Source organism: Microcaecilia unicolor, chromosome 3 (genome assembly GCF_901765095.1).
Source record: "Microcaecilia unicolor chromosome 3, aMicUni1.1, whole genome shotgun sequence".
In the NCBI taxonomy this organism is placed as follows: domain Eukaryota; kingdom Metazoa; phylum Chordata; class Amphibia; order Gymnophiona; family Siphonopidae; genus Microcaecilia; species Microcaecilia unicolor.
In genome coordinates, this window is record NC_044033.1 from 277059989 (window position 1) to 277084225 (window position 24237).

At 44.2% G+C, this 24237-nt stretch overlaps 1 protein-coding gene across 1 annotated transcript in view; it reads right to left on the minus strand.

Annotated features, from left to right (window-relative positions):
- The window catches only part of CEBPZ (CCAAT enhancer binding protein zeta), a 194236-nt gene that overhangs the window by 95157 nt on the left and 74842 nt on the right, over positions 1-24237 (minus strand). Inside the window, exons 8-9 of the mRNA XM_030198102.1 lie at positions 20004-20072; positions 16057-16123 (exon numbers count right to left, since the gene is read on the minus strand). Coding sequence (XP_030053962.1) covers positions 16057-16123; positions 20004-20072 — 136 coding nt within the window. The remainder of the gene's footprint in view (positions 1-16056; positions 16124-20003; positions 20073-24237) is intronic.

The following is a 24237-nucleotide window of genomic DNA, read 5'->3' on the forward strand; positions in this document are numbered from 1 at the left end:
GGTAGGAGCCAGGGAGGGTGCATCAAGCAGCGGTATAAAGTGAGGAGTAGGTCTTGGCAAAGAAGTAGGTCTTCAACAACTTCTTGAAGAGGGCGTGGTCCGCTTGAGTTTTAAGGTGTTGCGAGAGAGAATTCCAGTGCTTAGGACTCCAATAGCGGAAAGATGAGGCGAAGATCCTCTTGTACTTGACACCCTTACAGTTTGGGAAGTGAAGGTGGAGGAAGGAACAAGCAGTAGGGTTGGCATTCCTGGGCGGGAGGTCGATCAAGGGGTGCATATACTCCAATTGGGCTTCATGAGCAGGAACCCCTGCTACACCGAAATCCAACACTGAAGCTGCCCTCAGCCGTGTCTTCACACATGTAGCACAAGTCAGTGAAGGGGAGAAAGCATGCAGTGAATGCTGCACAGCACCACATCTTCACGGATCAAACCGCCATGATCCCCTGATGTGTTGCCACGAGGGAACCACTCTACTGACCAAGCCCCGGTAGAACCTGGACCCCAGAAGGGCCTCTCTCAAGAAAACAGCACAGCTCAATGGCACCCTTCTGCTCTCTCTGTTTTGGGTTTTTGATTTTTCTGAACAAAAACAAGCTGTTCCAAGTCTGCCTGGGGAAGACTTAAGGAACCCCTCTCAAAGAAGGGGAGAAGGGGCTGAGGCAGTCACAACCCAGAGGTTGGATGGGGTGGGGGGAGGGACCCGCAGTGTGGAGTTTACACCCCTAGGGCCCAAAGGATCATGACCCACAGACAAACACCAAGAACACTGAGTTTTCTCTCTTTTTTTTTTTTTAAAAGAAAAGTGTTCAGTCACTGTGTTGTTCAAAGAAAGAGGACCTACACTAAACCCTAACGGGCCCCAAGGGACAGGACTGCACAGATCTACCAACCATTTGCTAAGGAGTCTGAGAAATACTGATGGTGGGCAGGACTGCACAGGGAGTAATATATGCAAGCCTTTAGTAGTTTTCAAGTCTCCCCATCTGCTGGTAGGAGGGCATAGTACCCACTTGTTGAGAATGGTCTGGAACAGACACTAAGTAAGGACCGATTTGTCTAAAAATGTGCAAATAGCACAAATAGACTACAGAACAGCAAAACTCAAGCAGACCACTGAAGCAATCTGAAGACTAAAGAAAAGTTGGGGGATCAAAGATACAGCCCAAATTTCTTAGTGAAGATTCTAATAGTAAGTTATGGCTTTGCAAGACAGGCAATCTGTGGAGCTGTGCTCCACATAGCCAATGGCTTCAATGGGTTCAGTTTTAAGCAATGAGTCCCTAGCCAGGACTCCTCTGCTGAAAGACAAGCGTTCAAAGAAAGATCAGGACAGAATGCAGCAGTACAGATGAACAGCTGTACATTATCTGCAAAGAAATACGCACTCCCTCCAGCAACAGGATCAGAAGTGCTAGTGGACTTGAGAACAAATTGCATAGGAGAAGTGAGAGAACTGACCCTTGTGGAACACCACAAAGTAGCACATGACTTTGGGAGGAAGATGAGTTGAAAGAAATGCAGTAAGAATGATTGGATAAAAAAAAAGGACCAAGCCATTGATGAATGGCATTTCCAATTCCACAATCTCTTAAACATATCAGTAATAGGTAGGGGTGTGATCTACCAAATTCATAAACAGGGGGATTGCATTTTAATTCCCCCCTCCTATCTATGAATTAATTTACTTAACAAAAGTTATTTGAAATATTTCAGTACTATGAAATTCTCTAAAACTAGAATGACTTGAATATAGAACATTCCTTTTGCTAATGGAGTGACTGCGAGGGTCAAAAATTTACATCAAGCGTGGATGCTGTTCAAAAACACCATCCTGGAAGCCCAGGCCAAATATATTCCACGTATTAAAAAAGGAGGACGGAAGACCAAATGACAGCCGGCATGGTTAAAAAGTGAGGTAAAGGAAGCTATAAGAGCTAAAAGAAAATCCTTCAGAAAATGGAAGAAACCGACTGAAAATAATAAGAAACAGCATAAGGAATGTCAAGTCAAATGCAAAGCGCTGAAAAGGAAGGCTAAGAGGGACTTCGAAAATAAGATTGCGTTGGAGGCAAAAACACATAGTAAATTTTTTTAGGTATATTAAAAGCAGGAAGCCAGCAAAAGAATCAGTTGGACTGCTAGATGACCGAGGAATAAAAGGGGCGATCAGGGAAGACAAAGCCGTAGCGGAGAGATTAAATGAATTCTTCGCTTCGGTCTTCACCGAGGAAGATTTGGGTGGGATACTGGTGCCAGAAATGGTATTCGAAGCTGACGAGTCGGAGAAACTTAATGAATTCTCTGTAAACATGGGGGATGTAATGGGGCAGTTCTACAAACTGAAGAGTAGCAAATCTCCTGGACCGGATGGTATTCATCCCAGAGTACTGATAGAACTGAAAAATGAACTTGCAGAGCTACTTTTAGAAATATGTAATTTATCCTTAAAATCGAGCGTGGGACTGGAAGATTGGAGGGTGGCCAATGTAACGCCGATTTTTTAAAAAGGATCCAGAGGAGATCCGGGAAATTATTGTCATGATTGTGCCCATGTTTCATGCTCCCATTCATTTTGCCACCTGGTGGTCAGACCTGGTGGCTGCGATGGACTGTCTGCTTGCTGTTTCCCATGTTCCAGAAATCATTCCGGTCTGGATCTTCCAGCCTTCCAGACTGTCTTGGGATTTTTGGAATTAAGCAGCACCCTTACCTGGTGACCTCCCTGATATTTTGCCTTTATTAACCACCTGGAACCTTTCTAGTTTGCCTTTGCAACAGAGGTCCTCAGAAGAGTTTTCATCTGTGAGAGTTTGTTGCAGTGCTAACCTTGCTACTTTCAGTTTCAGCTAGACCCTGCTTGTTTCCTGGTTTATTCTACTGTCTGCTGCCTGCCCAAAACCCTACTACTACTTGACATTTCTAAAACGCTACTAGGGTTACACAGCGCTGTACAATTTAACATAGAAGGACAGTCCCTGCTCAAGGAGCTTACAATCTAAAGGACAAATGTACAGTCAGTCAAATAGGGGCAGTCAAATTGGGGCGGTCTAGATTTCGTGAAAGGTATAAAGGTTAGGTGCCGAAAGCAACATTGAAGAGGTGGGCTTTGAGCAAAGATTTGAAGATGGGTAGGGAGGGGGCTTGGCGTAAGGGCTCAGGAAGTTTATTCCAAGCATAGGGTGATGTGAGGCATAATGAGCGGAGCCTGGAGTTGGCGATGGTAGAGAAGGGTACTGAGAGGAGGGATTTGTCCTGTGAGCGGAGGTTATGAGCAGGAACGTAAGGGGAAATGAGGGTAGAGAATTAATGAGGGGCTGCAGACTGAGTGCATTTGTAGGTAAGAAGGAGAAGCTTGAACTGTATGCGGTATCTGATCGGAAGCCAGTGAAGTGACCTGAGGAGAGGGATGATATGAGTATATCGGTTCAGGCGAAATACAAGACGTGCAGCAGAGTTCTGAACGGATTGAAGGGGGGATAGATGGCTAAGTGGGAGGCCAGTGAGGAGCAGGTTGCAGTAGTCAAGGCGAAAGGTAATGAGAGCATGGACGAGAGTACGGGTGGTGTGCTCAGAGAGGAAAGGGCGAATTTTGCTGATGTTAAAGAGAAAGATGCGACAGGTCTTGGCTATCTGCTGGATATGCGCAGAGGGAGGAGTCGAAGATGACTCCGAGGTTGCGGGCAGATGAGACGGGGAGGATGAGGGTGCCATCAACTGAGATAGAGAGTGGAGGAAGAGGAGAAGTGGGTTTTGGTGGAAAGACGATAAGCTCGGTCTTGGACATGTTCAGTTTTAGGTGGCGGTTGGACATCCATACAGCAATGTCGGATAAGCAGGCCGATAACTTGGCCTAGGTCTCCGCGGTGATGTCTGGTGTGGAGAGATACAGCTGGGTGTCATCAGCATAAAGATGATACTGGAAACCATGAGATGAGATCAGTGAGCCCAGGGAAGAGGTGTAGATTGAAAAAAGAAGGGGTCCAAGGACAGATCCCTGGGGAACTCCAACAGAGAGCGGGATGGGGGTGGAGGAAGATCCATGAGAGTGTACTCTGAAGGTGCGGTGGGAGAGATAGGAGGAGAACCAGGAGAGGACAGAACCCTGGAACCCAAATGAAGACAGTGTGGCAAGAAGTAAATCATGATTGACAGTGTCAAAAGCGGCGGATAGATCAAGAAGGATGAGGATGGAGTAGTGGCCTCTGGATTTGGCAAGGAACAGGTCACTACAGACTTTAGTGCTGTTTCTGTCGAGTGTAGAGGGCGAAAACCGGATTGAAGCGGATCGAGGATGGCATGAGAGGAGAGAAAAATCAAGGCAGCGGCTGTGAACAGCACGATCTAGTATTTTGGAGAGGAAGGGTAGGATGGAGATGGGGCGGTAGCTGGAGGGACAGGTAGGGTCAAGTGATGTTTTTTTGAGGAGAGGTGTGACTACGGCGTGCTTGAAGGTGTCAGGGACAGTTGCAGTGGAGAGAGAGAGGTTGAGGATATGACAGATGGAGGGGGTGACAGTATGAGAGATGGTGTTAAGTAAGTTGGTGGGGATGGGATCAGAGGAACAAGTGGTGCATTTCGAGGAGGAAAGAAGGCGGGCGGTTTCCTCCTCGATGATATCAGGAAAGGAGGAGAAAGAGGCCTGGGTTGGTTGGTTGAGGGAGAGGGTTGAAGAATGAAGAGGAAGAGGTGGCTTGTTAGTGAACTCAAGGTTGATCTTTTGCACCTTGAGGCGGAAGTAGTCAGCCAGTGATTGAGGTGAGAGTGAGGGGGGGGTGGAAGCGGAGGGCACTTTGAGGAGGGAGTTAAGGGTGGCAAAGAGACGACGAGGGTTGGCGCTGAGAGAATTGGTCAATTGGGTGTAATAGTCCTGTTTGGCAAGGAAAAGGGAGGACTGGAAAGAGGATAGCATGAATTTGTAATTAAGGAAATCTGAATGGGTACGAGATTTCCTCCACAGGCATTCAGCAGATCAGGCGCAGGAGCGAAGGTAACGGATGCAAGGGGTCAGCCAGGGCTGGGGATTAGTACGCCTTGTGGGACGGGAGATGGATGGTGCAAGGGTGTCCAGAGCAGAGGAGAGAGTGGCATTGTAAGCGGAGACAGCCTTGTCGACAGACTCGGAGGACATGATGGAAGGGAGGAGATTAGAGATAATAGAGGATAAGGTGGGAGGGTCGACAGCCTGGAGATTCCTGGAAGTAGTGGTTAGTGTTGGGCGGGACTGCGGGGGAGGGTGCTGAATTGTGAAGGTGATCAGGTGATGGTCAGAGAGAGGAAGAGCTGAGGCGCAGAAATTGGATGGTGAGCAGGTAGAGGAGAGGACGAGGTCAAGGCAATGGCCAAATTGGTGAGTAGGGGTGGTGGAGCTCTGTTGGAGGTTGAAGGAGGAGGTTAGAGTGAGGAACTGAGAAGCGTATGAGTCGGATGGGTTATCAGTGTGTATGTTAAAGTCTCCAAGAATGAGGGCTCAAGAAAAACGGAGAGCCAGGCATCGAAGTCGGTAAGGAAGGAAGATAGGGACTTATCGGGGGGGGCGGTAAATGACTGCAACTCTGAGTGGCAGCGGGTAGAATAGACGGATGGAGTGAACTTCAAAGGATGAGAAGCAGTGAGACTGCAGTAGGAGGAGAGGTTGAAAACTGCAGGAGGGCGAAAGTAGTAACCCGACGCCGCCACCGCGGCCAACTGGGCGGGGAGAATGGGAGAAAAGATAGCCTCCATGGCTTAGGGCCGCGACTGAGGCAGAGTCGTCAGGGGTGAGCCAGTTTTCAGTTAGGACGAGGAGTTGGAGAGAATGGGAGATGAAGAGGTCATGGGTAAAGGAGAGTTTGTTGCAGACAGATCGGGTATTCCATAGGGCGCACGAGAAGGGGAGGAAAGAGGGAGAGAGGAGGGGAATGGAAACGAGGTTGGAGACATTCCGGAGTGGTCTGCATAGATAGGTTGAGGATTGGTGTGGGGGACCTAGATTGGGATTGATGTCCCCTGTGGATAGTAGGAGAAGGAGTAAGAGAATACGAAGAAGGGTAGGGGAGGTAGGGCGACGAAGGCGGGATGTGCATAGGAGGAATGGAGATGGGTCAACAGCAGGAAGGAAATGTTGAAGGTTGAGGGCTAAGGAGAAGGAAGGGGAAAGGAAAGAAGGTGAGGTGATGAGGGTAAGGGGAGGGTAAAGTGTAGCAGCAGTGCAAAGTGTTTTTGGGTTAAGAAGTAGGTTGGGAAGGGACAGCATCAGGAAGAGAGTGTGTATAGGGGACATGGCCTTGCAGAATTGGATTGCTGGAACACTGGAATGTTGGGATGGGTGAAACTGGTAGGCTGGGCTACTGGGGGAAGGTGATGAATTAGGAATAGATGTAGTTGGAAGAGGTCAGTAATGATAATTTGGCTGTAGGGAGGCTATTTAAGAGATGACACTCTAGGGGTGGGTGGGACTAAGCCTAAGAGACAGAGCTGTAATCTGCAGGCAGACTATCTCTAAAAGGTGGCTTCTGTGAAAAAGCGGTTGGTTTTGAGGCTGAAATCTGCTCTCCCAAGAAAGAACTAGTCACACCCACTAAGTTTGAAAAATGTGGGGGAAGGGAGGTCAAGAGCCTAAGAGACAGAGCTGTAATCTGCAGGCAAACTATCTCTAAAAGGTGGCTTCTCTGAAAAAGCGGTTGGTTTTGAAGCTGAAATCTGCTCTCCCCAGAAAGAACTAGTCACATCCACTAAGTTTGAAAAATGTGGGGGAAGGGAGGTCAAGAGCCTAAGAGACAGAGCTGTTTTCTGCAGGGAGACTATCTCTAAAAGGTATTTTCTCTGAAAAAGCAGTTGCTTTTGAGACAGAGCTGTAATCTGCAGGCAGACTATCTCTAAAAGGTGGCTTCTCTGAAAAAGCGGTTGGTTATGAGGCTGAAATCTGCTCTCCCCAGAAAGAACTAGTCACACCCACTAAGTTTGAAAAATGTGGGTTTGAAAAATTGTTTCCTGGTTTATTCTACTGTCTGCCGCCTGCCCAAGACCCTGTTTGTTTCCTGGTTTATTCTACTGTGTGCTGCCTGCCCAAGACCCTGCTTGTTTCCTGGTTTATTCTCCTGTTGCCTGCCCAAGTCCCTGCTTGATTCCTGGTTTACTACTGACTGCCACCAGCCTATAGACTCTGTTTGGTTCCTGGTTTCCCTTCTACTTTGCTGTCTGCCAGTAAGACTCTGCTTGATTCGTGGACTATTCTCCTGCTTACTGCTCATTGCTTCTGTTCCAGTCCAGCTGCTCCAGTCCTGCCTGTGCCTGTCTGGGGTCCGCCTTGCTGCCTTTTTGGGTGGTTCTCCTGCCGCTGCTGGTTATCGGTAGTGGCCCAAGGGCTCACTTTTCCTGACCAGTGTGACAGAGTCTGACAATTATAGACCGGTAAGTCTGATGTCGGTGCCGGACAAGTGGTAGAGACTATTATTAAGAACAAAATTACAGAGCATATTCAAAAGCATGGATTAATGAGACAAAGTCAACATGGATTTAGTGAAGGGAAATCTTGCCTCACCAATCTACTACATTTCTTTGAAGGGGTGAACAAACGTGGATAAAGGTGAGCCGGTTGATATTGTGTATCTGGATTTTCAGAAGGCGTTTGACAAAGTACCTCATGAAAGACTCCAGAGGAAATTGGAGAGTCATGGGATAGGGGGCAGTGTTCTATTGTGGATTAAAAACTGGTTAAAAGATAGAAAACAGAAAGTAGGGTTAAATGGTCAGTATTCTCAATGGAGAAGGGTAGTTAGTGGGGTTCCACAGGGGTCTGTGCTCGGACCGCTGCTTTTTAACATATTTATAAATGACCTAGAGATGGGAGTAACTAGTGAGTTAATTAAATTTGCTGATGACACAAAGTTATTCAAAGTCATTAAATCAAGGAAGGATTGTGAAAAATTACGAGGACCTTACGAGACTGGCGTCTAAATGGCAGATGACGTTTAATGTGAGCAAGTGCAAAGTGAGTGATGCATGTGGGAAAGAGGAACCCGAATTATAGCTACGTCATGCAAGGTTCCACGTTAGGAGTCACGGACCAAGAAAGGGTCTAGGTGTCGTCGTTGATGATACGTTGAATCCTTCTGCTCAGTGTGCTGCTGCGGCTAAGAAAGCAAATAGAATGTTAGGTATTATTAGGAAAGGAATGAAAAACAAAAATAAGGATGTTATAATGCCTTTGTATTGGTCCATGGTGCGACCACACCTCGAATATTGTGTTCAATCCTGGTCACCGCATCTCAAAAAAGATATAGTGGAATTAGAAAAGGTGCAGAGAAGGGTGACAAAAATCATAAAGGGGATGGGACAACTTCCCTATGAGGAAAGGCTAAAGTGGCTAGGGCTCTTCAGCTTGGAGAAAAGGTGGCTGAGGGGAGATATGATAGAGGTCTATAAAATAATGAGTGGAGTTGAACAGGTAGATGTGAATCGTCTGTTCCAAAAATACTAGGACTAGGGGGCATGCGATTAAGCTACAATGTAGTAAATTTAAAACGAATCAGAGAAAAATTTTCTTTACTCAACGTGTAATTAAACTCTGGAATTCGTTGCCAGAGATTGTGGTAAAGGCAGTTAGCTTAGCGGAGTTAAAAAAAGGTTTGGACGGCTTCCTAAAGGAAAAGTCCACAGACCATTATTAAATGGACTGGGGAAAATCCACTATTTCTGGGATAAGCAGTATAAAATGTTTTGTACTTTTTGGGGATCTTGCCAGGTATTTGTGACCTGGATTGGCCACTGTTGGAAACAGGATGCTGGGCTTGATGGACCTTTGGTCTTTCCCAGTATGGCAATACTTATGTACTTAAGTAATGAATGGGCGTTGAACTTTTATTAAATGTTAACAGCTTACTTAATACAATTAGGCAATGAAACGGGGGCTAGCAAGGTACTCCCCCACCCTCCCTCGCTGTCTCGCTCTGTCCCTTCCGAGACCCACGCCCCCCCTCCCTTCCAGTTCAAGGCCCCCTCACGCCCCTCCCACCGAGTTGCAGACTCCCCCCCCCCTCCAATTTCAACACCCCCCTTCTGTGTTACTGACCCCTGGACCCCACTGCCGCGACCCTCTCGACCCCCCCTTTTCGCCGGAAACCCTCCCCCGCTGCGTATCTGTGCTGATGGGGTACCCCAACCCCCGACAGCCGAAGTCCTCTTCTCGTCTGCACCGGCGTTGCTTGCTGAATGATCTGATCAAGTTTCTGTGTATGCGTCTGATGTCAGACGCATGCAGAAACTTGATCAGGTCATTCAGCAAGCAACGCCGCGCAGCCGAGAAGTGGACTTCGGCTGTTGGGGGTTGGGGTCCCCCGTCAGCACAGGTACGCGACGGCTGCGGGGGAGGGTTTTCGATGGGAAAGGGGGGTCGAGAGGATCACGGCAGGGGGGGTCCAGGGGTCAGTAACGCGGAGGGGGGGGTGTTGAAATCGAAGGGAGAGGGGAATATGGAACTCGGTGGGAGGGGCGTGAGGGGGCCTTGAACTGGAAGGGAGGGAGGGAGGGGGGGTTGATACGCTGAGGAGGGGGCGTTGGTGCGTTGAGGGGGGGGTGGTGACGTGTGATGTGGGGGGGGGGGGGGCTCCTGCTCCTTATGTCGCAGCCAATCTGGTGTCTCCTTTCCGGTGACGTCAGCCTGGCTTCGGAGTTTAGCTCAGTAACTCTGAAGGAGCCACGGATACAGGCGGGCCCATTAGAACGTTGTAGGTGAGAATTATTATATAGGATAACTAATGAAAATTTTATGCTAAATGCAGGAAGGTAGTAGGATGGGCAAGACAGACAAGGAAGATGGCATAGATGTTAACATAGGTTATTATAACATGTATTAACAGCAATGCAGGCTGTTACTGTGGAAATTTAACTACACCTCTGGATGCATAGTTAACTGTTTCTCTAGCTTTATACAACTTCTACAATCTTTGAAACTGCCCTACTGCACATGTGCAGGACTTTACACATTTAGTCAGATAGCAAAGCACCGAAGACAACTCCCAGGGGAAGTGGGAGAGTATATAAGGGCTTGCATTCTTATTGTCCACAACAAACACCTGCTGCAGATGAGTAAATTAGTCTTCTCTGAGGACAAGTAGGAGGGCACATCCTTACAACTAGAATTCCTTAGCATAAAAAGAACACTGCCAATGGGCAGATACCAAAACTGTTTTAATCAGCAACAGGCTTTTCCAAGTTTTTTTTTTTTTTTTACTGTGTGTGTATTTTAATGAAAGCAACCTGTAAATTCTAAAAAGCCCCAGAAGGGACATTGTTGTATTCTAAATCTCAAAGAGATTCCAGAGCAAAGAATGACCAAACATACTGTCACATTCTGCATCCCTTTGCAAACAGTAAAGAGCTGTGAATATGTGAACCAAAATCAAAGTTACAGTTCTGCAAATCTCCACAGAGACTGATCTTAAGTAGGCTAGCAATGTAGCCATAGCTTGAACATTATGAGCCTTGACATGATGGTCCAAGATCAGGCTGCTTGGGCATAAGCAAAGCAGTCTCCTACCCAACTGGTTAGGGTACACTTTGCAATGGAAATCCCAGGCACTAAAAGAAACAAAAAGATAGGTAGACTTTCTAAGGGTTATGGTCAGCTTCAAATAGAAGGCCAAGGCTTGTTTGCAATTCAAAGTGTGTTAAGGTACATTCCCTATTGTGGGTGTGTGGCTTAGCAAATATTTTGAAGGCCACTTGATTTGGTTAGGGTGGAAATCCAACATCATCTTAGTAAGGAACTTTGAAGGAGCATCTAGAACCACACCATTGTTGAAAAATAAATCTATATAGTGTGAATCAGTCACTAAGGCCTGGAGATATATTAAAAGCAGGAAGCCAGCAGAAGAATCGGTTGGGCCGCTGGATGACCAAGGGGTAAAAGGGGCGATCAAGGAAGACAAAGACGTAGCGGAGAGATTGAATGAATTCTTTGCTTCGGTCTTCACCGAGGAAGATTTGGGTGGGATACCGGTGTCGGAAATGGTATTTCAAGCGGACGAGTCGGAGAAACTTACTGACTTCACGGTAAACCTGGAGGATGTAATGGGGCAGTTCAGCAAACTGAAGAGTAGCAAATCTCCTGGACTGGATGGTATTCATCCTAGAGTACTGATAGAACTGAAAAATGTGCTTGCGGAGCTACTGCTAGTGATATGCAACTTATCCTTAAAATCGAGCGTGGTACCGGAAGATTGGAGGGTGGCCAATGTAACGCCGATTTTTTAAAAAGGCTCCAGGGGAGATCCGGGAAATTATAGACCGGTGAGTCTGACGTCTGTGCCGGGGAAAATGGTAGAGGCTATTATTAAAAACAAAATTACAGAGCACATCCGAGGACATGGATTACTGAGACCGAGTCAGCACGTCTTTTGTGTGGGGAAATCTTGCCTGACCAATTTACTTCAATTCTTTGAAGGAGTAAACAAACATGGGTACCAAGGAGAACCGGTTGATATTGTGTATCTGGATTTTCAAAAGGCGTTTGACAAGGTACCTCATGAAAGGCTACAGAGGAAATTGGAGGGTCATGGGATAGGAGGAAATGTCCTATTGTGGATTAAAAACTGGTTGAAGGATAGGAAACAGAGAGTGGGGTTAAATGGGCAGTATTCACAATGGAGAAGGGTAGTTAGTGGGGTTCCTCAGGGGTCTGTGCTAGGACCGCTGCTTTTTAATATATTTATAAATGATTTAGAGATGGGAGTAACTAGTGAGGTAATTAAATTTGCTGATGACACAAAGTTATTCAAAGTTGTTAAATCGCGACAGGATTGTGAAAAATTACAAGAGGACCTTACGAGACTGGGAGACTGGGCGGCTAAATGGCAGATGACGTTTAATGTGAGCAAGTGCAAGGTGATGCATGTGGGAAAAAAGAACCTGAATTATAGCTACGTCATGCAAGGTTCCACGTTAGGAGTTACGGACCAAGAAAGGGATCTGGGTGTCGTCGTCGATAATACGCTGAAACCTTCTGCTCAGTGTGCTGCCGCGGCTAGGAAAGCGAATAGAATGTTGGGTATTATTAGGAAAGGTATGGAAAACAGGTGTGAGGATGTTATAATGCCCTTGTATCGCTCCATGGTGCGACCGCACCTTGAGTATTGTGTTCAATTCTGGTCGCCGTATCTCAAGAAAGATATAGTAGAATTGGAAAAGGTGCAGCGAAGGGTGACCAAAATGATAGTGGGGATGGGACGACTTCCCTATGAAGAAAGATTAAGGAGGCTAGGGCTATTCAGCTTGGAGAAGAGACGGCTGAGGGGAGACATGATAGAGGTATATAAAATAATGAGTGGAGTGGAACAGGTGGATGTGAAGCGTCTGTTCACACTTTCTGAAAATACTAGGACTAGGGGGCATGAGATGAAACTACAGTGTAGTAAATTTAAAACAAATCGGAGAAAATTTTTCTTCACCCAACGTATAATTCGTTGCCAGAGAAAGTGCTGAAGGCGGTTAGCTTAGCAGAGTTTAAAAAGGGGTTGGATGGTTTCCTAAAGGACAAGTCCATAAACCGCTACTAAATGGACTTGGGAAAAATCCACAATTCCGGGAATAACATGTATAGAACGTTTGTACGTTTGGGAAGCTTGCTAGGTGCCCTTGGCCTGGATTGGCCGCTGTCATGGACAGGATGCTGGGCTCGTTGGACCCTTGGTCTTTTCCCAGTACAGCATTACTTATGAACTTATCACTAACTCTGCATGCCAAAGGCCACTGTGACAGCCACCAAAAAATAAGAACATTCAGGTCAGGTTCTTTAGCTCATAAGAATCTAGTGGCTCAAAGACAACTTTCATCAGCTGGCCTAAAACAGCATTGAGGTCCCATGACAGAGTGGATGGCTTGATAGAAAGCAATCAACTACAGAGACAGGTTTCCCTGATGGTAAGCACCAATTACACTAAAGTGAACTCTAACAGGTAGGAGGCAAGATAGCCCTAGAGAGGAAGCACTGAGCGGCAGCTCTCATGCCAAATCCTGTTTTTCCTATACTGTAATAATTACCTCGAGCTCTTCTTGCTGTGATGAAAAGGGGCAAGCAGCAGCTATTCCCCACGGAGTCCACTGCCTCTATAGTTGGCCCGACAGACTGCTTTGCCATTCCAAGCATAACTGGGCAGGAAGACTCTCTGTGGTCAGGCATGATGAGTGGTCAATCACCACCTCCCCACCTGAAGCAGAAATCACTTTGAACCCAGAGGTGAGGATTCCACTTTCGATGGCTGTGATGGAGAGATGTGTGCAAGAAGATCCCTCTTTCCAAAGTGAGAACTGAAAGATCTGAAGTCGGTCTCGCAACAACTAGGGAAACTATGAGTGCTGCTGCTTTACCAGCAGTGGCATGAATTGAAGGAGCTAATTTAGAAGGCTTTGCACAAGGGCCTGTTTTCCATCTACAGACAATTCCTCTGCTGGACCTGCTGTAGGAATTGAGTAAGTCTTTTTCGTCACAATCGGCAATCACTGCTTTAGAATTGATTTGGGACACTAGAGAGAAATTAAAGTCCTCTTCTATTCAAAAATGTGTGGCTTTGTCTACTTAAATACAAGTAGCTCAAGTGACTGTGCTGGAGTAAAAAGTGATATCTTTGCTTCTGCTACTTCTATACACTTTTCCAGATGTTAAAAAGGTTAATAAGCATCTTGTTTTGTTAAAGAATAATACACTTTTACAGAATAAGGTAGAGAACCTGGATAATATGTTAAGGAGAAAAACTCTTCATTTAATAAATTTTCCAAAATTACCAACAGTTGCACCTATGTGTTTACCTTTAAACGCTGCCTAACAAACATTTTGAAAATTACAGAACAATCTTTTCCTCTAATTATTTGCCTCCATATGTTTAGAAATATTCAGGACAATCATAAGTACATAAGTACTGCCACACTAGGACAGACCAAAGGTCCATCAAGAACAGCGTCCTGTTTCCAACAGTGGCCAATCCAGGTCACAAATACCTGGCAAGATCCCAAAAAAGTTCAATACATTTCATGCTGCTTATCCCAGAAATAGCAATGGATTATCCCCAAGTCCTTTAGGAAACCGGCTAGACCTTTTTTAAACCCTGCTAAGCTAACCACCTTTACCACATTCTCTGGCAACGAATTCCAGAGTTTAATTACAGGTTGAGTGAAGATATATTTTCTCCAATTCGTATTAAATTTACTACTTTGTAGCTTCATCACATGCCCCCTAGTCCTGGTTTAGATGTTTCATTGGGTACTTTGAATTTGACTCAAACTTTGGAAGAAGAAATACTAGAGTTACACCAGCTACTTTAATAGCTAATTTTATGCTGGAACCAGATCATGATTAGGTCTTAAAGCCAGGGGTGTAGCCACATTGGGGGGGGGGGGGGGGGGGGATGTATATATAAAATCTACTGATCGCTCACTTATCCATTATCAAAGTAATCATCCAAGCGCAACTAAACAAAGTTATCCGTTTCTCCAACTGTTAAGATTTAGAAGAATCTGTAGTCAAACAAAGACATTTAAAAATCAGGCTAAAACACTAACACATAAATTCACAAATAGAGGACACCCTGACAATATATTAAAATCAGCATATACTCAAAGAAAATATAATCATAGAGACACTCTTTTACAATAGAAGAAGATAAACCTAAAAGATACCAATTTACCAAACCTGTGTGATGAAATACACTAATGGAATAACACAAGTCACTCGGATTCTAAAACGACATTGGAGAATTATCCAAATGCATTATCTAAAAGCTTTCTGGGACCAGCAATTAAGAACAGCAGATGCCCAACGAATCTTAGATAAATTTTACAATTGTTCCATTAAAATTCCATCAGAGGCTATAGATCATAAAAAATGTGGATCTTGTATATTGTCTCTATATGATGACTACCGATATCTTATTTAATCCATTAGACAGTAAACAATAACTACTAAAATTTAGCACAGACTGTAAAAGCACACATGTAGTCTATGTATTGATATGCAAGTGCAAAAAAATGTATGTGGGGAAAACGATGCAAGCCTTAAAATAAAGTCTTAGTGAACATAAACACAATTTAGTTCATAGAAAGGAGGCTCCCATAGTCCCGCACAGTCTGGCTGCCCAACACAATTTAGAAGATTATCAATGTGTAGTCATAGATCATATCCCACAATCTACAAGAGGGGGCGACAGAGAACGAATGTTGAATCAAGTTGACAGCAATGGATTTATAAATTAGAATCCCAGATATCTAAAGGATTGAACAATAAGATAGAATGGAAAGTTTTCTTATCAGCATATCCATTCACTTAATCCACTCCACATTTACACTAAGATGGACTTAAAGCCAGATTACCAAGAAATCAAAAGGTTTTCTAAGCTTTTGACTGGCGAGCTGCGACAGCGTCCTTTTAAAACATGGACGCTATGTTGGTATTTTTCACTTCAAAGAAGCCAGCATTTATGAAACGAGCAGGTAGGCGGTAAACTTGCATTTAAAAGTAGAAAAATATTCAAGGGTCTCTCATAATATTCCTCACTGTTCATTCATTCATTCATGAATTTTAGGGCATTATATTGATCTTGGCCATTGGTTTGTCTCCTGAAGAAGTCTACAGTGAAACAGACTCTCTGTTGAGCAAACCCATATATGTGAGCTTGATTTAAGTATTCAACTTCATACTATTATCAAAAATAATAATTCACCAGAGGTTTTTCTGATTCGTGAGGAAGCTTGCCCGGTGTTCAAGTAAAGATAATTCTATTTGTGACAGCTGAGCATCTGAAGTCTTTTCCTCCGGTGTACAATTTAAGTCTAATATATAAAGTATAATATTGTATGGAAGCCCAATGTTTTGAAATGAGAGGAATTTATACTTGCTTATCTATAAGTTTAGCTAATTATCCTGCAAGTACCATTTTAAATAGGTATGTGTAGTGATAGAACATATCCTTGTAGTCTGAACATTTTATTAACAAAACATTTTATCATAGGAGGTAAAGGATTAATGCATATTTAACCAACTACACTGCAGACACAAATATTTTCACAGGATGATCATAAATTTACCTGTGAAAAAACACTTCATCCACTGGTATCTTACTTTCTTCTTGCTCAAGAAATTCTTTACTATTTACTGAAATAAAAATGAATACCATATTAAGTGAACTGAGTTTATTAAGGAAAAATTACCTTTTCCTGACAATCACTGCAGTTGATTTGATTAAACTTTATATATGAAATGCTACCTAGAGACTGTACAATCCATGGGAAGACAGAAGATCCTTCCCTTAAGCAGCAAAAAACGCAAGAGATTAAGAAAATATGTCAAAATGATACAGAAATATTCCTGTTTTGAGTGCCACTTGGCTTGATCCAAAAATTTCCAAGTGCAGTTTGAGAAGCTGCCTCTCTCTATATATTACATCCTATGAACTCCAGAAGGAAGCTCTCTTTGGCACAATGCAAGTATTAAGGTGATCAATATATTGGACTTGAGAGACTGAAATTGATCCCAACATATCCTGGCTTAGGAATGAGATTCAATATTATGGTATGTCATAGTATGCAAAATGCACAAAGCAAACCCATTGGGATTTGGAGACTCTAGCCCTAAGATAATTTGAACTAATCTAGTATTCTTAATATGTCTTCTTAGATAAAATACACAGTTTTTAAAATGCATCAGTGTTCAGTATTTGTCTTCAACAATTCTCTAATTTAAAAGGGGAAATCATGACCAGAAGACGTGCTGATACCTTTAACTGTAGGGGTAGAAAACTTCTGGTTTTCAAATATCACAAACTAGTTGGCTTTTCAGAGTGAACATACATGAATGATTTGCATGCGCATTGAAGTGAATGCAAATACATATTATGCATATTCAATGATACCCTAAAACAACCCGACTGGTTTGTAGCCCTTCAAGACCAGACGATCCCCACATCTGATTTATGGAAACTGATGGCATTACTCTTGCATTCTCTGTGATTCAGCCAGTATCAACCTATCTACTTATCTGATTGGATAACAAGTGATGGAGAGGAGCAGGCCATAAAATAGCTCTGATTCAAGGAGTATCCATTGTGCTCCAGGAGAAGAAATAGAATATGTCGTCAGCATGTTACTCCATTTCCATAAAAAACAATTTAATGTCATAGGTTTGTTGCTACAGATGATAGACATGATCCCAGTCTACTAGCAGAGCTTCTTTCTTAAAATCAACCATACCATGACCTGAAAATAAGTCTAAAATTTTCATGTCCAACCTGGCAGGCAAATTCAACTGACTGGAATATGAGATGCAATATTTACATCAGAAAGACACTACCACCCCTTTTGCAAGCTAAATGGGGAACCAGGCATTGCAGAAGACAAATGTGGGCCCAGTAATGTGGAACTATCTGCCTCAAAAGCTAAGGTACAAGGTCAGAAACAAACTGAAGGCAGTTGTTTGTAGAACAATCTGATATGTGAACTGATTTTTAGTTGGGAAAACTGAGAAAGGGCTGTGCCCTAGATATGAGGATTGAAAGTGGGGGGGGGGGGGGGGGGGGGGGGGGGGTAGGATTAGGATTTTAAATTATTCATTTTTATGGGGCTGTGTGTTACTGTCAGTTTATGCTGTATTGCCTGATTATATGTCACATGATGTTCCTTGATGAAAGAGTTGTAATCCATCAATAGAAGGGGAATTTTCCAGGACTGGTGCAATATACATATTTATTCAGAAAAGAATATCATACAGTTGCAAGGGACAATAATGATTCTGTAGTATGTGTTCTGGTTGATCTATCCTTAGGAAGTAGTACACAATTCATTTCTCTACCTATCACCTGTACCCCTTTGGACTCAGAATCAAAACCTGCTAATGCTTTCTGAAAGAAATCTCCCTTAGCTCTATTAGGAGCATAGGGGTTCAAAGAAGAGATTATATACATTACTGGTCAATCTGTCCAATCACCCATATCATTTTGCTCTCCTCATCTTTTCCTGATACCTCACAAAAATAAATCTTGTTATGATTAAAATAGCTATATCCCTTTGAATTAAATTAAATGCTGAGTAATAGACGCCTCTCCAGCATATTTGGCTCAGTTTTTGATGTTCCTTCTCCTTTAAATATGTTTCCTGTAGCATGGCTATATCCACCTCAGTAATGTACCTCACTTGCATTTGTCAAAATTAATTGATTCTGACAGGTGACACACCCACTTCCAGGTTTTCAGCCAACCAGAAGTGAGGACACACCCAAGCTATGCCCACTCCCTAAGCCATCTGATGACATCACTGCCCAAGCCAAGCCCACTCCCCAGTCCTTTGTTTTAAATTTGCTACACTGTAGTTTCATCGCATGCCCCCTAGTCCTAGTATTTTTGGAAAGCGTGAACAGACGCTTCACATCCACTTGTTCCACTCCACTCATTATTTTATATACCTCTATCATGTCTCCCCTCAGCCGTCTCTTCTCCAAGCTGAATAGCCCTAACCTCCTTAATTTTTCTTCATAGGGAAGTCGTCCCATCCCCGCTATCATTTTAGTCGCCCTTCTCTGCACCTTTTCCAATTCTACTATATCTTTCTTGAGATGCGGCGACCAGAATTGAACACAATACTCTAGGTGCAGTTGCACCATGGAGCAATACAACGGCATTATAACATCCTCACACCTGTTTTCCATACCTTTCCTAATAATACCCAACATTGTATTCGCTTTCATAGCCGCAGCAGCACACTGAGCAGAAGGTTTCAGTGTATTATCGACGACGACACCCAGATCCCTTTCTTGGTCTAACTCCTAACGTGGAACCTTGCATGACATAGCTATAATTCGGGTTCTTTTTTCCCACATGCATCACCTTGCACATGTTCACATTAAACGTCATCTGCCATTTAGCCGCCCAGTCTCCCAGTCTCGTAAGGTCCTCTTGTAATTTTTCACAATCCTGTCGCGATTTAACAACTTTGAATAACTTTGTGTCATCAGCAAATTTAATTACCTCGCTAGTTACTCCCATCTCTAATCATTTATAAATATATTAAAAAGCAGCGGTCCTAGCACAGACCCCTGAGGAACCCCACTAACTACCCTTCTCCATTGTGAATACTGCCCATTTAACCCCACTCTCTGTTTCCTATCCTTCAACCAGTTTTTAATCCACAATAGGACATTTCCTCCTATCCCATGACCCTCCAATTTCCTCTGTAGCCTTTCATGAGGTACCTTGTCAAACGCCTTTTGGAAATCCAGATACACAATATCAACCGGTTCCCCTTTCTCCACATGTTTGTTTACTCCTTCAAAGAATTGAAGTAAATTGGTCAGGCAAGATTTCCCCACACAAAAGCCGTGCTGACTTGGTCTCAGTAATCCATGTCCTCGGATGTGCTCTGTAATTTTGTTTTTAATAATAGCCTCTACCATTTCTCTCGGCACAGACGTCAGACTCACCGGTCTATAATTTCCCGGATCTCCCCTGGAGCCTTTTTAAAAAATCGGTGTTACATTGGCCACCCTCCAATCTTCCGGTACCACGCTCGATTTTAAGGATAAGTTGCATATCACTAGCAGTAGCTCCGCAAGCTCATTTTTCAGTTCTATCAGTACTCTAGGATGAATACCATCCGGTCCAGGAGATTTGCTACTCTTCAGTTTGCTGAACTGCCCCACTACATCCTCCAGGTTTACTGTGAAGTCAGTAAGTTTCTCCGACTCGTCCGCTTGAAATACCATTTCCGACACCGGTATCCCACCCAAATCTTCCTCGGTGAAGACCGAAGCAAAGAATTCATTCAGTCTCTCCGCTACGTCTTTGTCTTCCTTGATTGCAATACAGTCCTACAACTCATTCCAAAATCATATAGAAGATCAAAGTTACTACCTGGTTGTAACAAGAATACTTTTACAAGTTTACAAATACTTTTGTAGCATCGAGCATGCTGGTCACTGATCATGTTATATTATTCCTGCATGTGAACTATTTATTTTGAACAACATTTAAAAAGATGCATCTTACCAGCAAAACTGCGCACATCATTCATGAAAAGTTTCCTTTTTGGTCTCATTACAACATTGTGGGTATTCTCTGAAATAAAGAAAAGACATGATGTTATAAGTATCTGACAATTAATTACACAGACTTCACAGATTAAAGAAGCCCAACCAGTTCATACTTCCCACGAGATCAGAAAATATGGTCAAACCAGACTTCTCACTTCACTCTGCTTCAGGTACTCTTGTTTTTCATATATGCAGGACTCATTTCAGAAATTTTCAAAGCATGGAAATGCCTCATTCAAGGCAAAAAGAAGGGTTCAAATTTAAAACTAGAAGGTTAAGATAAAAAAACATATTATAGGCAAAAAAAAGTCTTAAAATTTTCCTTCTTTCTCACCTTTAGTGGAGTAGCCATTTAGAAATACAGCAGAAGGGTGAGGAACAAGGAAGTCAGGATTCAAACTCTGATTCTTCCACTGCTGCTTCCTGGGGCAATTCACTTTGAGGTCCTTTTGCAAAGGCACGCTAAAAACGCTAGCACACTTTTGCAAAAAAGACTCCCTCTATGCTTCACTGTCTCAAGTAGGGGCCCTTTTACTAAAGCTTAGCACACACTAACAGAAGTAGTATGTGCTAAATGTTGTGTGTCCTATTTATGGGCCACATGGTACTTAGCATACACTAACTTCTATTAATGCACACTAAGCTTTAGAAAAATGATCCTTTAGATTTTATATATATATATACATAAACGCAGACACACACATAGAGAGAGACAGCGCGTGTGCAGAAATACTTACCTGTAGCAGGTATTCGCAGAGGACAGCAGGCCACTAATTCTCACATGTGGGTAACATCATCCACATAGCCCAGTGTGGAACGCTATTCAGCATAATATGTCTAAGAGCTCATGACAATGCTCCCACCACGCATGAGTGGGTGACTTCCCGCTCGACACGTAAGCATGGGACCAGCAGTACAGTAATATAGCTTACTAGACAACTCCAAGGGGAGGTGAGAGGGTATAAGAGAATTAATGGCCCGTCGTGCTCGGAGAATATTATTATTATTATTATTTATTGCATTTGTATCCCACATTTTCCCACCTATTTGTGGGCTCAGTGTGGCTTACAATACATTGTGAATGATGGAAATACAATTTGTTGCAGTACGATTATGGGTTACATTGTGAAGAGTTATGGGAAGACAAAGTCAAGTCAAAACATCATTAGGGGCATAGAAACTATGCTACAGGTAAGTATCTTCATTTCTCCAAGGACAAGCAGGCCGACTAATTCTCAAATATGGGAATTCCTAGCTACCAGGCTCACCGAAAACAATAGGACAATAGGAACTTGCAATGGCGAGGTAAAAAGTCAATTAACCTGAAACTATATACATACTGTGTCAAAGTGCAGCCTGGAACAGAACAAAATGGGCCTAGGAGGGTGGAGCTGGATTTTAGACCCCAAACAAATTCTGCAGAACTGTCTGTCCAAACCAACTGTTGTGTCAGGTACCCTGCTCAACGCAAAAGTGAGATGTGAAAGTTTGGACTGAAGACCATGTTGCAGCCTTGCAAATTCCTTCTATAGAGGCTGACCTCAAGTGGGCCACCAACACGACCAAGGCTCTGACATTATGAGCCCTGAGATAACCCTCAAGAGTCAGCCCAGCTTGGGCACAAGTGAAAGAAATGAAATTCGGCAACCAATTGGCGATTGTGAGTTTCCCAATGGCGACCCCCATCCTGTTATGATCAAAAGAAACAATGCGATGCACTTTACCCAGGATGGGCATGAGGTTTGGGGAAGAATGTTGGAAGAACAAATCGACTGATTCAGATGGAACTCTTAACACTACCTTAGGCAGGATTGTAGGGTGTGTGCAGACAACTACTCTGTTATGATGAAATTTTGTGTAAAGTGGATCAGCCACTAGGGCTTGAAGTTCACCGACCCTGCGAGCTGCAGTAACTGCCACAAAAAAGAAAATACACCTTCCACGTCAAGTACTCCACTGGACAGGAATCTAGTGTCTCAAAAGGAGCTTTCATCAGTTGGGTGAGGACAATGTTCAGGTTCCATGACACAGATGCAGGTTTGATAGGGGGTTCTGATAACAGCAAACAACTCATGAAGTGAACAACTAGGGCTTACCCTTTACACAGCGATAGTAAGAACTAACTGCACTTGAACCCTTACAAAGTTAGTCTTGAGAAAGACTCAGGGAGGTACATAAGTACATAAGCACTGCCATGCTGGGAAAAGACCAAAGGTCCATCAAGCCCAGCACTCTGTCTCCGACAGCACCCAATCCAGGCCCCAAGAACCTGGCAAAAACCCAAGATTTAATAATGATCAATGGACTTTTCCTTCAGGAATCTGTCCAGACCCCCCTTAAACTCAGCAAGGCCAGCTGCCGTCACTACCTTCTCCGGCAATGAGTTCCAGAGTCTAACTATGCGCTGAGTAAAGAAAAAATTTCTCCTATTTGTTTTAAACCTACCACATTCTAATTTCATCTTGTGTCCCCTGGTTCTATTATTGTTAGAAAGTGTAAACAAACGCTTCACATCTGTCCGCTCTAACCCACTCATTATTTTGTAGACCTCTATCATATCACCCCTCAGCCGCCTTTTCTCCAGGCTAAAGAGTCCTAGCCGTCTTAACTTCTCCTCATAGGGTAGTCGTCCCATCCCTTTTATAATTTTTGTCGCCCTTCTCTGCACCTTCTCCAATTCCTTTATATCTTTTTTTGAGATGAGGCGACCAGAACTGAACACAATACTCCAGGTGCAGTCGCACCATGGAGCAATATAACGGCATTATAACATCCTCATGCTTGTTTTCCATCCCTTTTCTAATAATACTCAACATTCTGTTCGCCTTCCTAGCCGTCGCAGCACATTGAGCTGAAGATTTCAACGTCCTATCCACAATAACTCCCAGATCCCTTTCTTGGTCTGTAACTCCTAAAGCGGAACCTTGCGTGACATAGCTGTAATTCGGGGACTGTGTAGGGCAAGAAAGAGGATCTAGATGGCAACCACCTCTTACTGGAATCTTTCCTGGAAGCCAGAAAGACTCTAGAGACATCCTCCGGAAGATGCAAAGAAGCATTCAGGCTGTGAGGGCCAGAGAATGGAGGCTGAGTTGCAGAAGAGATCCCTCGTTCTGCATTATGAGTTGTAACACACTCCGATCTCCAAGGTTCTTCAGAGGACAATTCCAGAAGAAGTAGGAACCAGATCTGTCTGGGCCAGTAAGGGCCTCCGCTCTAGGTGCCCAGCGCTCCCACCAGGTGCTGTGGAGAACTTGCAGCCCTTCTGCATTTCCTCACAGCTGTATCCGGGGTGACTCCCAGGTCCACCCCGATCTTCCCAGGGCCCTCGCTCCAGGTGCCCAGGGTTTCCAGGAGCTTTTTGGCTAGGATCAGGCAACCCTCAGGGGGAGGAATGCTGGCTTCGGCCTAACCCCTGGTAAGCCTTTCCTCAGCTGAGAGGTGCCCAGCTGTACCACCGGCTGCCTTTCAGGTGCTGTGGAGGACTTGCAGCTCATCTGCATATCCTTTACAGCCTTCTCCGGGGTGACTCCCAGGTCCATTCCCAAAGAAAACTGTTGGGAACCCACAAACCAGGTCCATGGCCCAATACTCCTCCGAAGATTCCAATGTCTGTTTTGTCGTAAACCCAGATCCAGATACTGCATAAGGGGGAAGTACTGTCCTGCCCAGTCGTCAGCTCCACTGTTCCTGTCTCTGGTACAGTATCCTGTCTCCAGTTCCAGCTCCACTGGTCCTGCCTCTGGTTCCAACATCCTGTCTCCAGCTCCAGCGTCCAGTCTTCAGATATACAGTTCCTGCTTCTAGCTCCCGAGTTCCAGTGTTACAGTTTCCAGCTTCCTGTCTTCAGGTCCTGCATCCGCTAGTTACCTCTAGAGTGACTTGTCTGCCGTCTACTGGGATCCTCCTGACCCCCGGCCTTGTTCCAGTATTCCAGCCAGCCTGTGCCTGCCCTGCTCCAGCATTCCTGCCAGCCTCTGGCCTAGACTGTCAGGCATCTGTGTCAGCACAGGTGGAGGCAACCTTGCTACGGTTCAAGGGCTCACTTTCCTCGAATTGTGACACCTCTATTTGAAGAGGGAGCTATCTGTGTTCTACATGTGTGATCATAGCCAAGTGTCTGAATAGGGATCTATATTAATCTGGCTTGTTCAATTTTCCTAGGTGTATGTTCTAGGGCTCACTGAAGT